This window comes from Dunckerocampus dactyliophorus, chromosome 3 (genome assembly GCF_027744805.1).
Source record: "Dunckerocampus dactyliophorus isolate RoL2022-P2 chromosome 3, RoL_Ddac_1.1, whole genome shotgun sequence".
NCBI classification, from domain to species: Eukaryota; Metazoa; Chordata; class Actinopteri; order Syngnathiformes; family Syngnathidae; genus Dunckerocampus; species Dunckerocampus dactyliophorus.
Window position 1 is genome coordinate 22,093,758 of NC_072821.1, and position 14,847 is coordinate 22,108,604.

Genomic DNA, 14,847 nt, shown 5'->3' on the forward strand with positions numbered 1-14,847 from the left:
TGCAAATGTGAGATTGTTTGTGAGATGGGGCCACCCCCTGTGCTTGTTGTCTGGTGGGCCGCTCTTGTTTTTTGCTTTTTCTGTGCTGCCACCTTGTGGCAAGAGCACAACATGCTCATTATAAATTTTACCTGAGATGGGGTTTATTTTGTATTAATTTGATAAGTAAGGTATTCGGTATCCAGTAAAATATATAGCAAGAATAGAATTGTGTTGGACTGAAGCTGCTGCATGTTCCCTTTCCTTTCCCTGTCTGAAGTGTTTCTCTCCCACAGTGGGCCTCTTTATGGCAGAAACACTCTGCCTAAGAAGGGACTCAGGTACTGACATCGCTGCTTGCTGGACATGTTCCACTTTTGCACCCTGGTTCACCAAACTGTCTTCAGTCCCATTTTCTAAGTCTATGTTCACTGCTCAGGGCTTGTGTTTTTTTTTTTTAACGCTTTGAATTGTTATGTTTGGCACGTGGCACCCGTGTTTATGTGTTGAGCTTCTGCAAAGAGGCATGCCACTTTGTCACACAAAGCGCTCGCCGTCATATTTAACAGGTTTGATCTGGGAGGCAATTTTTGGACTTCTGCTTTCCCTACACTGCTTGTTGCTCATACCTGAGAGTCAGGCTATGTCCATACAGCTATAATACTTTGTTCCAGCATCTAATTCATCTGGTTGTCAAAGCTACTAATTACGAGGGCTAAAATATGTGCTTTTGTTATGAAAGTCATACATGTCTGCAAACAGATCACTTTTTGAGTAAAATCACAGAAACCACTTTACATTCCTGTATAGTATCCCCACAGCCTCATTAACCTTTGACTTTTTGCAGGTATGGCCCACCCTCTCAGCTGCGAAGCCATGAGGAGGCCCGTGATTGGCTACGGTCCCACTCCACCAGCGGGCTGCAGGAGTCAGCCAGTAATTCGCCCTTTTCCCCTGGATCCAGCCTTACCTCCCCCTCCGGCACTCGCTTCAACTTTGGACAGCTCGGTACAGTCCGCACACGCATATATATAAACACATGATTTGTACTGCAAAACTGTCAATGCCGAACAGTGAGTTGTCTACTGTTACTCATTAATCTCATAATAGGGATGAAAAGCACTTTATTAAAAGCAATTTGTTAAGTCTAAAAATCTTTTGATCTTGGAGTCCAGTCCCTCAAAGGCTGAGGGAACCCTTTTGAGGTGAAACAAATCTAATGTTAGCCCTGTTGCTCCAGTTTAGTCTCATCTACATCTACATCTTTCATCCTCCTAGCATCCAGCCCGACTTCCACAGCCCAGATCAGTCTGACGGGCCTGCGTAACAACAGCCTGACCAACCAGGATGTCACCTTTGACCCTTGCAGCGACAACCGCCTGAGAAACTCCTGCATGTCCCTTGATGAAAAGACTCGCACCATGAGCAGATCAGGCTCATTCCGGGATGGCTTTGAGGAAGGTATGAGTACTCAAAATACAGGCGGTCCTCATTGTACGACATTTTGTAGTTACGAACACACGCCACACATCTGCGTAGTACAGCTGTCCCTCGTTCGTCACGGTTAATTTGTTCCAGGCCCGTTAAGTGAATTTCCGTGCAGTGGGATTCAGTATTAATAAATTAAATATTTTTGTAGTTAAAGCATAGAAAACGTGTTTATGACTTTGTAAAAGCGTTTTTTTTTTTTTTTTTTTTCCATTATTAGAGCCACGTAGACATGAAATAACACCCCTATAGTTACTCCTCTTATTCTTTGTTTACACCACATTGATAATGCGCAAGCTACGGGATCACTGCAGGGACACGAGACCGCCACGGCTGCATGGCAACTAGTTAGCCTACGATTTATTTATTGTAAACTTAAGAAACCATTTCAAACGTAGTGGGGAAGAAAAACAAAATGCGAAGCCAAAAACTTCCCACTTCCACACAGAATAGGAGGATAACTTCTTTTTACTCTATCATGTTGGACATGTCATGGCTGACTACATGCAGTGTGATGGCAATGTAATGTAATGTCATGTCTCATCAATGTTTTATGTAACTACTGACACCCAGTGGCTAGAATACTACATATGACTTGTATTTCAATATTTGTGACTCATAATGGACCATAGTCAACCACGGAACAAAAATCATTAATTTATTTATTTATTTATGGAAAAACACAGAGTGATGGAGCAATATTTGAACAGCAATGTAGCGAGGGACGACTGTACCACGAAGTCTCGCTCGCTACACTGATGAGGAACGTCGCTTTTGTTGTTGTTAGTTAACTTTTTAATTTTAACCTTCATTATGTCTCCCAAGCGGGAGGCAGACTCTTCTCGGGGCAGCGTGTCAAAGAAAAGGAAAGTGAAAATCAAATTAGATGTAGTAAAACGCTCAGTGGCGAAATCAACATTGGCTGCATGCCCTGCCCAAGCCACTCAAACGCCAAGACCATCATCAAGGATAAAGGTGGTATCTTCTACTCTCTACTATTAAATAGACAGTGATAACTACGTAAGCAGCATAGTGGGCTTATTATTGAGATTTTCTCCCCCTAATAAGCCTGTCTCTGCCTCCACTTCCATTGTGCCAGACAACCACAGGGATAAAAGTTAGGAGTTGTGCTCTTTTTTTATTACAGTTTTGTTTAATTATTGTATTTAATCTTTTTATTTCAGTATTGTTCATGTGTCCTGTGTGCAGTTTGAGTGACTTAGGTGTTAGTTTAGCTCTAATTTAGGTATAAGTTACACTAAAAGTCAACTTCATCACAGAACCGAACTCGTTTCTAAACCGAAGACCACCTGTAATGAACTTCTAAATACTGAGCGATTTCTTTGTCTCATGTATTGGTTTGTACTGTGGTGTGATGCTTTTTAAATAAATATATAAATATAAAAATATTTGTTTTCCTATTTTCCCACAACCCATGCCAAATGACTTATGAATACATGTGTTAAGAGAACACTAGGAAGGATTACAATGCTAAGAAAAAGCCTCTCATGCCCTGAGAAATCCATAATCAGCTTTGGTCGGCTCAATTTTTTGTTTTTCATAAGCTTGTTTATTGGGAAAAGTATCCAGCTGGGAACCACCAGCAGGCTGACTCTCTACCGAGGTGAGGCCATAGAATCATAGCACATTCATTTTTTGGGACCGTAGGACACACAAGCTCTGTTTCCTCACACTGTTCCGTGAGGATCCGAGAGAGCAGAGAGGGGGAAAAAATACAGAGGAAAGGATCCAAACATCAAACAAACGCAGAACTTTTTGTACTATGTGGGTTCCTCTTTCACGTCTTGTAAATGTAACTTGAAATTTTTATGGGCTAATAAAAACATGATGATCACTTCAACAAAAATAGATTCCTGAATGATCAGTGGTTGTATGAAAACATAAACATAAATGTTGTAAATGTATTAGGATCAACACTCTTGCAAATTGACTTCATAAGGTCAATACTAAGGTACTAATGGGTGGACTTTTTTGGAAATGGTGGTATGCCCGTTAAAGTTAGTCTAGTTACTGGAATATGACGCTTCTAAAAGAAGATGCAGCTTTTAAGTAGCAGCCTCCTCAAATGATGCCTACTTCAAGGAAATATCGGTGTAATTATAAATGAACACTAATCCACAGAAAGAAGCTTGTCATTCATGCTGTGGAAACATAGTTTTCCCTCCAAGAGTAAAAGATAATTACAGGGATCACAGTGAGAGGCGTGAGAGACACGATGAGATACCTTCATCCTCAACTTTCGGTCTTTGTCTCTATGTGTGTATTCGCTAGTCCACAGTGTGCAAAGATGTGTGGTGTATAGGTATGAATGTCGCCAGTATAGAATTACTGGACTGTTTGTTAGATTGACAGGACAAAAGTCACCTCATCTACCTAATACCGTCCTGTTTTGTGTTCACCCTCACACACAAATGCACAGATACCCTCCCAGACTGATGACCGCATACTTTCAATGCAGTGTCCATATCTGCAGAGCTTTACAAGTAATGTAGTGTCTGAACTCACATGTCTGTTTTTGGACTTTGTCATCAATAAACATGCCGCTAGTCAAATAAGACAGGCACTATGCGTAAAACATGTAGCGCATCTCAAAGTGCTATACATTAAAATTATGTTTGTGACTGTGAGGTTAATGACTGAATCAAATTTACCCTGGCTGGCCTCTCAGTACGGTCAATGACATCACCCGTGATTCCCGTCTAATCGGCTTCCGAGCAGGCGGAATTTGGCTCGTGGGCTTGAACTTTGATGTGTGATTAGCAGCTGAGTCATTAAAAGTGCAATGCCAAGGCTGCCACTAGTTGCACCACATAGGAGTTTTATCTTGGTTCTTTTATGTTCAATCAAGGGGAGGTGGGTTGAGCCGCGGAGTGGGAGGTTCACTGTTGGGTGGGCTGATTTGTTGTGTGGAGGTCTGATTTAAATCTTAGGTTGTGTGTACATTTGTACTTACTCTTCCTTGTTGTTCCCGTCTCTCCAGTTCATGGCTCGTCTCTCTCTCTGGTCTCCAGCACCTCCTCCATGTACTCCACGGTGAGTGTGCAAACCACATCACATTTTTAGGGTACATTACCGACTCTTTCTAAAAGAGGTCACTATTAAAGTTCATGTTTTGAAATGCAAATCCCTGCTAATAGTTTATTATTTATTATTATATATACTGTATATATTATTGTTTAATAGCTTATAGTATAGTGCATTTCACTGAGACCACAACTAGAAGATGCCTCTTTCAAATAAACTTACTGACCTTTTTTGACCTGATGGGATTGCCCTCTTTGCTAGGACATTTTAGGGTGTCTTTAACTGTTCAACATTTTTTGGACTCTTAATACATTGATTGAGCTAGTGACTCACTGTCACCATGAATAGTTGCGTGCCATCAGCAGTTTATGTTGAAACCAGATCAACATGTTTTGTCTTTTGTTTTCAAAATGATGAAATAGTGTGTTGTGTATTTATTATTCACGCAACTTAACCACAGCCTCAAACACCCACAATGAACAAAAATGTGGACGATGCACACACTTGTTTGGCACCGCCCATGTTTACATGTTGACCAATGAGAGTTAGAGCTCCACAACTTAGCCCCTCCTCCTCCATATGTGGGCAGGTTTACTCACCTGAGCTAGTGTAGCTCACAAACGCACAGACAGTAGTTTTGGGTTCTTTCCCTCTAGCCAGAGGTTCGGGACAGAATTCTGAGTGGAGGCAGAATGATGACAACTTTATCCCTCACAGGCAATGTCACATCTTTCCAACTAACGGTATGGTTCAGAAGGACAGGTGGAAGCGGGAATATTTCATTTTACTTTTAATCATGTAATTATACCACACATCTACCTTCAAATTTTTTCTGATATTTCTGAGTGAATGGGATGTCTGGAATTCTCATCATCCTCATCTCATATATATATGTACAGTATATGTATATCAAGTTATATGTATATGGATATCAGTATATGTATATCAAGTTGATCAAATGTGGCTGTGAGGGCATGTCACCTTCCAGAATGTTTTTAGTCATGGGTGTGTTTGTTTGTGAAGTTTGTTTTTTTGACAGACTGACTATTTGTGCACTAGATTGACAGCTCTGATTGTGTGTGTGTGTGTGTGTGTGTGTGTGTGTTTGGGTGTGTGTTTGTGTGTGCTTACCCGACACTGAACTTTATGTGACCAGACACACAGGCATTTTAAAAAGTCATCTAAGTGGCTGCTGCCAGATGAAAAAACAATCATTACTTATAACCATTATGTTATTAAGGCTTACGATGTGAATTATTTCCTTCTTGCTTTTCAGGATGCAAATTTACTGACCAACGTTAAAACAAACTTGCCAGATTTGCTCTTGGGTATAAAATGAAACATGGAAACACTTGCAATGTTTAATTGAGTGTTTTCATTTTAATAATAATTTCAAAAATCATGTGCGGTTCTGTAGTTTTTATGGCAATTTTTTAAAATCAATTATGACAATTTCTCTGTTAATAAACTATTTTACTGGCTGTTAAAATGGGACATTGTTCAGGTTAAAAAAGGCAAGATTATGTCTGATAATATTGACTTATTGACACACCTTAGTCAACCCCTCACAGGGTCACATAAACCTAAACCTTAACTGCAAACATGAGTCGTAAAGTCCAATGTGCTATTTCACTTTCGCTTTGGGCACTGTGCTCTTAATGCTTCATATTTGTATGTCACATAGACAATTGAAAGATGTATCCAGTGTTTCCCATACATTCATTTATTTGTGACAGCCCGCCATTGATAAATGTAAAACTAAATGGTTTATCTAAATGGTTTTGGTGCTACCTGTTAGGTGACATTATTATCATAACTCTGCTCCAAATTTACGCATTAAAAGTGAAAGACAGGAAGTGCTTGCTTGCTTACTCTGTAGTCAGGAAAGGCGACGTATTCGCTGCAGGATCAGAGATCCAGACATGTACCGCACCTCCACAAGCCCTGACTGTGCATTACCACCAACTTGAAAGGCGAGATATGGAAGCGTGTGCAGCACCTCCAGGACTGCAGTCATGACGAGCGATAACGCTCAGAAGACAGAGCTCGAAGACACTCTTCTCTCACTTGGTAACACATCTCGGTGAAATACATAAACCATTTATGGACCGTGGCTCGATTTTTTTTTTTTATGGGCCCGTGGTATATTGAAGAAATAATATGAACAAAAAAATTATGAAAAATTTAAAAATATGAAAAAGGGAATAATGTAAAAAAAAAATCTGAAATGTTGAAAAAGTGTTTTCCCCCTTCCCGATTTCTTATTTTTTTGCCTGTTTGTCACACTTAAATGTTTCAGATCAGCAAACAAATGTAAATATTAGTCAATGACAACACAACTGAACAGAAAATACAGTTTTTAAATGAAGCTTCTTGTTATTAAGGAGGGACAAATGGCCTTGTGTAGAAAAAGTGATTGCCCCCTAAACCGAATACCTGGTTGGGCCACCCTTAGCAGCTGCAATCAAGGATTTGGAATAACTTGCAGTGAGTCTCTTCCAGCGATGTGGAGGAATTTTGGCCCACTCATCTTTGCAGAATTGTTGCAATTCAGCCACATTGGAGGGATTTCCAGCATGAAGCGCCTTTTTAAGGTCATATCACAGCATCTCAATAGGATTCAGGTCAGGACTTTGACTAGGGCACTGCAAAGTCTTCATTTTGTTTTTCTTCAACCATTCAGAGGTGGACTTGCTGGTGTGATCATTGTCCTGCTGCACCACCATATTTTACTGTTGGTATGATGTTCTTTTAGCTGGGATAGGCTTCAGCATACCTGCGACCCTAGTGAGAATAATCGGATGGATGATGGATGGATGGATGGATGGATGATATGGATGGATGATATTCTTTTTCCGAAATGCCGCATTTTTACACCAGATGTAATGTAACTTTTGTTTCATCAGACCACAGAGTATTTTCCCAAAGGTCTTGGGGATCATCAAGATGCTTTCTGGCAAAGTTGAGACAAGCCTTAATGTTCTTTTTGTCCAGCAGTGTTTTTGGCTTGGAACTCTGCCATGCATGCGGTTTTTGCCCAGTGTCTTTTTTACGGTGGAGTCATGAACACTGACATTAACTGAGGCAAGTGAGGCCTGCAGTTATTTGGATGTTGTTGTGGGGTCTTTTGTGACCTCTTGGGGTAATTTGGGTTGGCCGGCCACTCCTGGGAAGGTTCACCATTGTTCCATCTTTGTCAGCGGGTCCTATTTTAAGTGATTTCCTGATTGACAGCAGGTGTTCAATTGTGTTGTCATTGACTAATATTTAATTTTGTTTGATGATCTCTAACATTTAAGTGTGACAAACATGCAAAAAAAATAAGAAATCAAGAAGGGGTCAAACACTCTTTCATTTATTTGATATTAGTATCAACATAACTAATAATTTGTGTTTATTTAATTGTGTTTACCTTTTTTTAGCCTTTATAAAACAATTACATTCACATACGTCAGATTATACAAAATTGGAGTCCTGTGGGACACATTATGCATCTAGCGCTCAGTGCTAATAAAGTAACCATGTCCTGCACAATACAGGCAGACAAATAGCAATGCTGTGAAATGGACCCCCAACAGTCTTTTTCCATTAAGGCAGACCGATTAATAGCTCCTGTCAGTTTAAGAGAAATATTTCCGAAGTCCCTCTTCCTCTGTATTCACGTGTGTCCAGTACACGTAAATATGGGAGTTGCATGTTTCTTTGTTTTGGTTAACAGCAGCAGGGTGTGTGTGTGTTGTGAACGTGCAAGCCTATGCTTTCCTGAGTCTACCTTACTATTGGTGACAATAGGACACACTCTAGCATGTGATGTGTCAGTAAATGCCTGCAGGAGGACATCTCTGCTTTCCAGACATTGTATACCACCCAATTTTCCATTTATAAAGGGTTTTCCTTAGAGCTGAAATGTAGAACAGGAGTTAAGGCATGGGAGAGCTTTTTTCTTTCAAAAAAAGTCAGAATTCAATTAGTAAAGATTCTTCTTTTCTGCTGTCTCATTCCACAGAACGAGGAGAAGTCGCAGTCTGAGGTAAGTCAGCTATGTTTTCTCCACTCTTTAATTGTTCATGTTCAATAGTTGGACTTGTTGGAACATTTGAGGGGCGTTTTCACAGTCGTATCTTGTTACACATCTCCACGTCTGCATTTTGACTGACCAAGTACCAGGCTCTGCTTCCTCTCTGAACACCTGTGTACAACACTACAGGCACATTTGTACATGCGCTGTGTTTTCCGCTGTGTTATCTCTGCACATATCAGGATGTTTCCTAATTTATCATCACAGTTGTGTGTGTGGGGGGGTGTGTGCGTGCAAATTACAGGTTTTTTGATTTTCATGTTAGTGCTTTCTTTTATGTGCTCAGATCCGCAAGTTACGCCGGGAGCTGGATGCCTCCCAGGAGAAGGTTTCGGCACTAACAACACAGTTGAGCGCTAACGTGAGTGAACACGCACAATACTTCTCACTAGTGTTTAATGAGCCACGCCACAAATTACCAATACGTTATCTGTAAAAGTCTTTTTGTCTGCATTTATTGTTGAGATATGCCAAAAACCTTTGTTTTTGCAAATATAATAATGCTCTTTTTTGGCATAGAGATATTAATGGAACAATATTATGTGTTCTGATAGATTGCAGTTATACTGAGAATACTCTGATTATATTTTTCAATGATATTCATCAGAAACTGGGGAAACATGCACCCAGAACACGTCATTTTACAACTGGTGGAGCCATCAGACAGCCTTTGAGCATGTCCAAGGGTGCTCCTTAATGCCACCTTAAAACATCTATATTGCACAATTCTCTCCAGGGTTCATCGCTTATCTGCTGGCTGACTCAGTGCATGTCGGTGGTTTCACTGTGGATTAAAGATATGCAGGGAAAGCAAAGGTCTTAGATTTCAGCAGAGAGTCATGTCTCAGCACACTGCTGAGAGGCTGTCCCAGATGTGCCCTAAAGATTTACAGCTTTTGACTCCTGATATGTGTGTGGATGTGTCTCTATGTCTTACAACACAGACGGAAAGAATACAGTGGGATCTGGTTGTATGTGAGGGGTGTCAGGCTGGGGATTAATGAGATGGAGGTTCTTTGTTCAAATGTATGATTTCACTGCACAGACCCACAGACAAATGACACATTTTGGAACACACCTTAAGGCCCCAAAGCCAAGACTCACAGAAGATATCTGTTGCAGAGACAGTCCCATCTTGAATCACACATCTGTTAGCACCTTACTCAGCTCTTTCTCACACACACGCCCTCTTTTCCTTTATCTACGCTTTGACCAAGGGAACACCCCAAAGTTAAACAGGACCTTAAATAATGGACTTGCTACTGTAAAGTGTGTACTGTGTACTGTGTACGATGCTTCTCACAACAGGAGGATCTTTTGCATGTCTCCTGATTTGTGACCCCTAAAGCCTTATCTGAAAAGATGCAGCATCATGTTTCATTTTTGCTGTTAAAAATGCATAGATTTTGTCCTTTAGGATTCATCCACAATTCGCCTGCATATTTTAGAATATGTGGGGAAAATAATCAGCTATTATAACAAGAGTGAAAAACATCCCTGAGCCCACAAATGATCCCTAGCCACACCAAAATTTAACTAGGAAGCCCTTGACAAATGCCACAAAGTTTGTGGTCTTTACTAAAGTTGTTTTTGCCCAATTTTGCCATCTAAGAGACAAATGTGCAAATGGCCCTACAGCACAGCATGACAGGAGAGTTGTCAGAGTGAGGTGGCCATGCAGTTGTCACACTCTTGAGGATTTGGGCCCGTATTCAAAAAGTCCTCTCAGAAAGTTCCTAGCTTAGCCTAAAAATTCCTAGCAAGGAATTTTAGCTTAAGCGTGATTAAGGAATTTCCTGAGAGCAACTCTGAGCAAGGGGGGGCAGAAACTTTTATCTTAGTGAGGAGGTGTGGTTGACCCCATTGCTAGGTGTGACGCAGTCTTCTAAGAGCTGTGATTGGTTGTTACAAAAAAGAATGGACAGTAAAAATCAACTGACCACTTTGGCTGGACTGTATTAAGAAAAGTATAATCGTGACATTAATTTGATGTCATGATGATGAAACTCAGAAATTGATATGCTTATTGTTACGTTTACTGTCCATGCTGATAATTTTACTACTTAATGTATTTGATGTTAATGGTTGATGCAGACTCAGCTGTCAGCCATTCCTGTGATTGCTAACGATATGAGGCTGCAAAATGCCTTAATGGTCTGGCTGGCCACTCTGCTGATAGAGGGTTGTGACAAACCCAAGTCATCACTGCTGCATTGTTGCATTTCACCTGTGGCTAGGTATTGCAATGTGGTGATGACTTTCATCTGAGGCGTTATAGCGTTACAACGCTGGGTGGGACAGATGAGGTCCACCACAAACATTTTCCCTGCACGATCGCGCCAGTAGCATGTTATTAAATCACTGTCATTTAGCTTACGGAGAATATCTCTCCTTTGTCTCTGTCTTTCCGCCATCTTGTCTGTTTAGGCCACCCTTAGGCTTCTTAAAAGTCCTCCTCTCCCCTCTTAACATTTTGCCGCCTTGGTTGCGCTCTTAAGACTTAAGACTCTGTGCATAACTTTTATCTTACAAAGTAAAAATTCTAAGAAAAAGCTTAGAATCCGAGGAATTCGAAGATTTTTTCTAAGACTGACTGATCACTAACAGCTATTTTTAGCTTAGGATGCTTTGTGAATACGAGCCCTGCAGTTTTGTTAACTTACTGAAGAGTATCTTGGCAAAAGCTCAGGAACTGCCATCTCTCCATAAAGTAGCCCCATTCCATGTTTGTGTGTTCAAGTCAACTGAAGATTGACCTTCTGCTGCCCAATATATACAGTATTATCATTTGTAATATATATTTCTGAACATTAACTTTTTTTGTTGAGTTGAAGCTGCAACTTGTTTACGTCCTGCAGGCTCACCTGGTGGCAGCGTTTGAGCAGAGTCTGGGCAACATGACCATCAGGCTGAAGAGTCTCACCCTGACTGCTGAGCAGAAGGTGAGAAAGGCTCAGCGGGCTAGGCAGAAATCAGTGTGCACTTTTAAAAGTAAAGAGTAGTGCGGTGTTCTGATGCGTATGTCATTTTCCCTGTGACAGGACTCTGAGCTGAATGAGCTGAGGAAGACTATTGAGCTGCTGAAGAAGCAGAACGCTGTGGCGCAAGCCGCCATCAATGGGGTCATCAACACACCTGAGCTCACGCCTAAAATGGACAAGACAGGTACAATCCTATGTCTGGTAAAAGGTAAATAATGCTACAAATGTGAAGAAAATATAATATTTGATGTACAATTTAATTTTTGACATGCAACTTTACTATCGATGCTTGTCGCTTAGGATCATAAAATCACACCCTGAGATGGCAGTTTTTCTTATTAGTTATAGAACACTGGAGGAATTTCTCTGGAGGAAAAACCTACATTTTAAAGTGTTAAGATGGTCTGTCACTTTTCCATTGTTAAGTCCCTTTTTTCTTGCCATTTTTGTCGCAACAAATTACTTACTTACTCCAGTACAATCTTGTTCAAGTCATGTTCACGAGGGTACAGTATAGTACCACAGTGTGTTCCGAACACTGTTTTTATGCAGACAGAAGAGGTAGTAAGTGCTCCAGAACTTGGAACACCTGTAGGAATTAGTTGCAACAACTGCCAAGGCTTGATCAACCTCCATTTCTGCAGAACAGCTTTATAATTGTTGACCCATTTTGTGGTCCCTGAAACAGGCCTTTTTGTGTAATTCTGAAATGCATATTATTTTTTCCGTTTTGGGTAACCTTACTTCTTTTTTTAACCTCTGGCACCTTTGTACCATTTGTACCACAAGCTATTCATTGGACTTGAACGATTTGAATTTCAAAAAATAACTGGAAAAATTGTGGTGTTCTAAAACCGGTAGTGTATATTGTTGATATTTTTACCCTAATTAATTGTGTCGCTGTCCCACAGCTGGGAGTAACGGCAGCCTCCACCACCAGCAGCAGCAACAACAACCAGACCTGCGCATCAGAAGGCAACACTCCTCTGACAGTGTCAGCAGTGTGGCCAGCGCCACCAGCCACTCTAGCGTGGGCTCCAACATGGACGTAGATGCTAAAAATAAGAAGAAAAACAAGAAGAATTGGGTAAGATATTAGAAATATATGATAGATTTCAATGATTAGTTACAAACGAGCAGTCAGCCAGACCAGTCATTGTGGTTTGTTATGTTTGTCTTTGCGTGTGTTGGTTTTGCATGTTTGGCATCCTCTTCAGACATCTCTATCTGGGGAAAAGGTGACTCCTCGAGAAGACTATCTTAGATTTGGATTGTACAGCAAGTGTATTGGTCATTTGCAGGTCAAATCCCTTTTCAACCATTTGAAGAACTACTCTTTTATATTATCTACTTTTGAATAACCTCAGTCTGAAAGGTTTTCTCATAACCTAATCTTAATGTCTACATGCCCTTTGCCCAGCAAATGACTACAGTTCTTACTATGTAGTTTCTCTCAGTCGCAAATTCTTTATTAATGGGGGTTTTACTGCAAACTTTAGACAATAATTCTTCCTTTTTTTTTTATTTTAAGACATTCTTGTGCACCGGAGGACAGATAAAAGACGAAGATGTAGGCAATCGTTAAATGTGTCCTTTTTGTCATCACACTGTATATGGTGTTAGCTGCCTGTGTGGTCAGAACGTGATCCTGATGTTGCAGAACTGTCGGCAGAGCTCTGTGGTACTTTGTGCTTGTGGTGTTAAAAGATGTGAGCTTGTGTCAAGTTTCCACCTTTAGGTGACTGTGATAATAAACAACCCCCCTTGTATGTGTGTTTAGTAGGCTTAGCTGAAACCCTGCCGGGGGCTCCACCATGCAGGTGCTGATGCCTTGTGTGTCTGTAGATGTGAGATGCTGAGTGCGTAGACAATGTGGTTGTTGGAGTTCATAATGGTCTAAAAGCCCTCAATGTCATGGTGGTTGAAAGTCCAATCTGCTTTCCACCTGTCGTGCGTTATGTTTGTCTCTCCATAACACGCTCACACACCCACATGAATGAACATGTGCTGTTTTGTCTTTCTGTCTTCATTTGCTTCGCTTCATGTGGCAGGTCTATGAGGTAAGATTAGTGCACCCTGCTAACTAAAAGAAAAGAAAAACAGCCTAACCCCCTTTGTAGGTTACTAACCTCTTTCCTTTTTCTCCCACTTCGCACTGCCACCTACTTAGAGCATTTTCCTCTCCCCACACTGCATCCGCTTGCACACACTCCTCTTGTAGGACTTGGAGCTCTTTAAAGGAAAAAAGCATTCTGAAATACTCTCAGCAAGGTTGATTGTGTATGATCGGTGTGTTAGTAGTCCTTGAGATTTGATAGTGAGACTCTAATTAATTTACTGGCAGTCACACAGTCCCAAAACCTGGTCAGTACTACTGTATACTTGAACGATTTATAATTTTTGGGCAAAAAGGTTTTGGGGCAGACCTTCTAATAAATTAATTAGTCAATCAGGAGTTAAACACCTGAATAAACACCTGAATCTCAATTCGTCCTCTTGGCAACTTAGTCAATTTGGCAAAGGGGAAATCAAATCCACATTTTCTTCCATTTTGAATTTCATTTGTCTGTAGAGACCAGATCATGAAACATTTCTTTTAAATGTCATTTATAACTTAATGTCTAGGTGCAGTGTCTCCCTAGAGCAGGCGTCGGCAACCTTTAGCATCAAAAGAGCCATTTTGCCTCCTCCTCCAGTAAAGATAAATGGTCTGGATCCGCAAAACATGACACAGCTTATAAATGTTTAAAAGTTTTAATGTTTTTTTAATCTTATTTCACCAGTTATAACAACAGAATTCAACTATCAGAAGTGGAGTGTGTGTGTAGGCCTACTTTGGAAATAATTTAAACACTGAACTACGTAGACTTTTTTGAGTCATTCCCGTGTTTGTGTAAAATTCAACAAAATGTAACCAACTTTAACAGAAAAAAAGGCCATCAGCGTTCACATATCTGCATATCAGTGTGTTTTCTCAATATTGTTTACATCACTTGACTCATCACAGGCACTCCAATATGCTTGCACTGAATGAATGTCATCAATTTGCCCACTGGTGATGTTTGTTGCCATTCTATTGGTCCTGTCCTTGACTGTCTGTGCAGGGAGGAGCTTTTCTTTCATTATCTGAATAATTAATCATAATTTCTTGTTTATTTTTTATTTTTTTAATTTGGAGAATAGATGCTGTGTTATGTTTATGAACGATTCTTTCATTTATTCTCCATCTGTGAATGGCTTCCTCCACCTTACGATTTCCAGTGCAGTCATAATGCT

General features: G+C 40.4%; 1 protein-coding gene across 12 annotated transcripts in view; it reads left to right on the top strand.

The window, feature by feature from the left end:
• Positions 1-14,847, top strand: part of nav2a (neuron navigator 2a) — a 229,267-nt gene that overhangs the window by 205,044 nt on the left and 9,376 nt on the right. For 8 of the 12 annotated variants that reach the window (XM_054769967.1, XM_054769969.1, XM_054769961.1 and 5 more), the window contains 9 exons: positions 276-320; positions 827-987; positions 1,258-1,440; positions 4,469-4,521; positions 8,519-8,542; positions 8,877-8,951; positions 11,449-11,532; positions 11,632-11,779; positions 12,483-12,658. In XM_054769967.1, coding sequence (XP_054625942.1) covers positions 276-320; positions 827-987; positions 1,258-1,440; positions 4,469-4,521; positions 8,519-8,542; positions 8,877-8,951; positions 11,449-11,532; positions 11,632-11,779; positions 12,483-12,658 — 949 coding nt within the window. The remainder of the gene's footprint in view (positions 1-275; positions 321-826; positions 988-1,257; positions 1,441-4,468; positions 4,522-8,518; positions 8,543-8,876; positions 8,952-11,448; positions 11,533-11,631; positions 11,780-12,482; positions 12,659-14,847) is intronic. The other 4 variants (XM_054769963.1, XM_054769966.1, XM_054769962.1 and 1 more) reach the window with 3 other exon arrangements.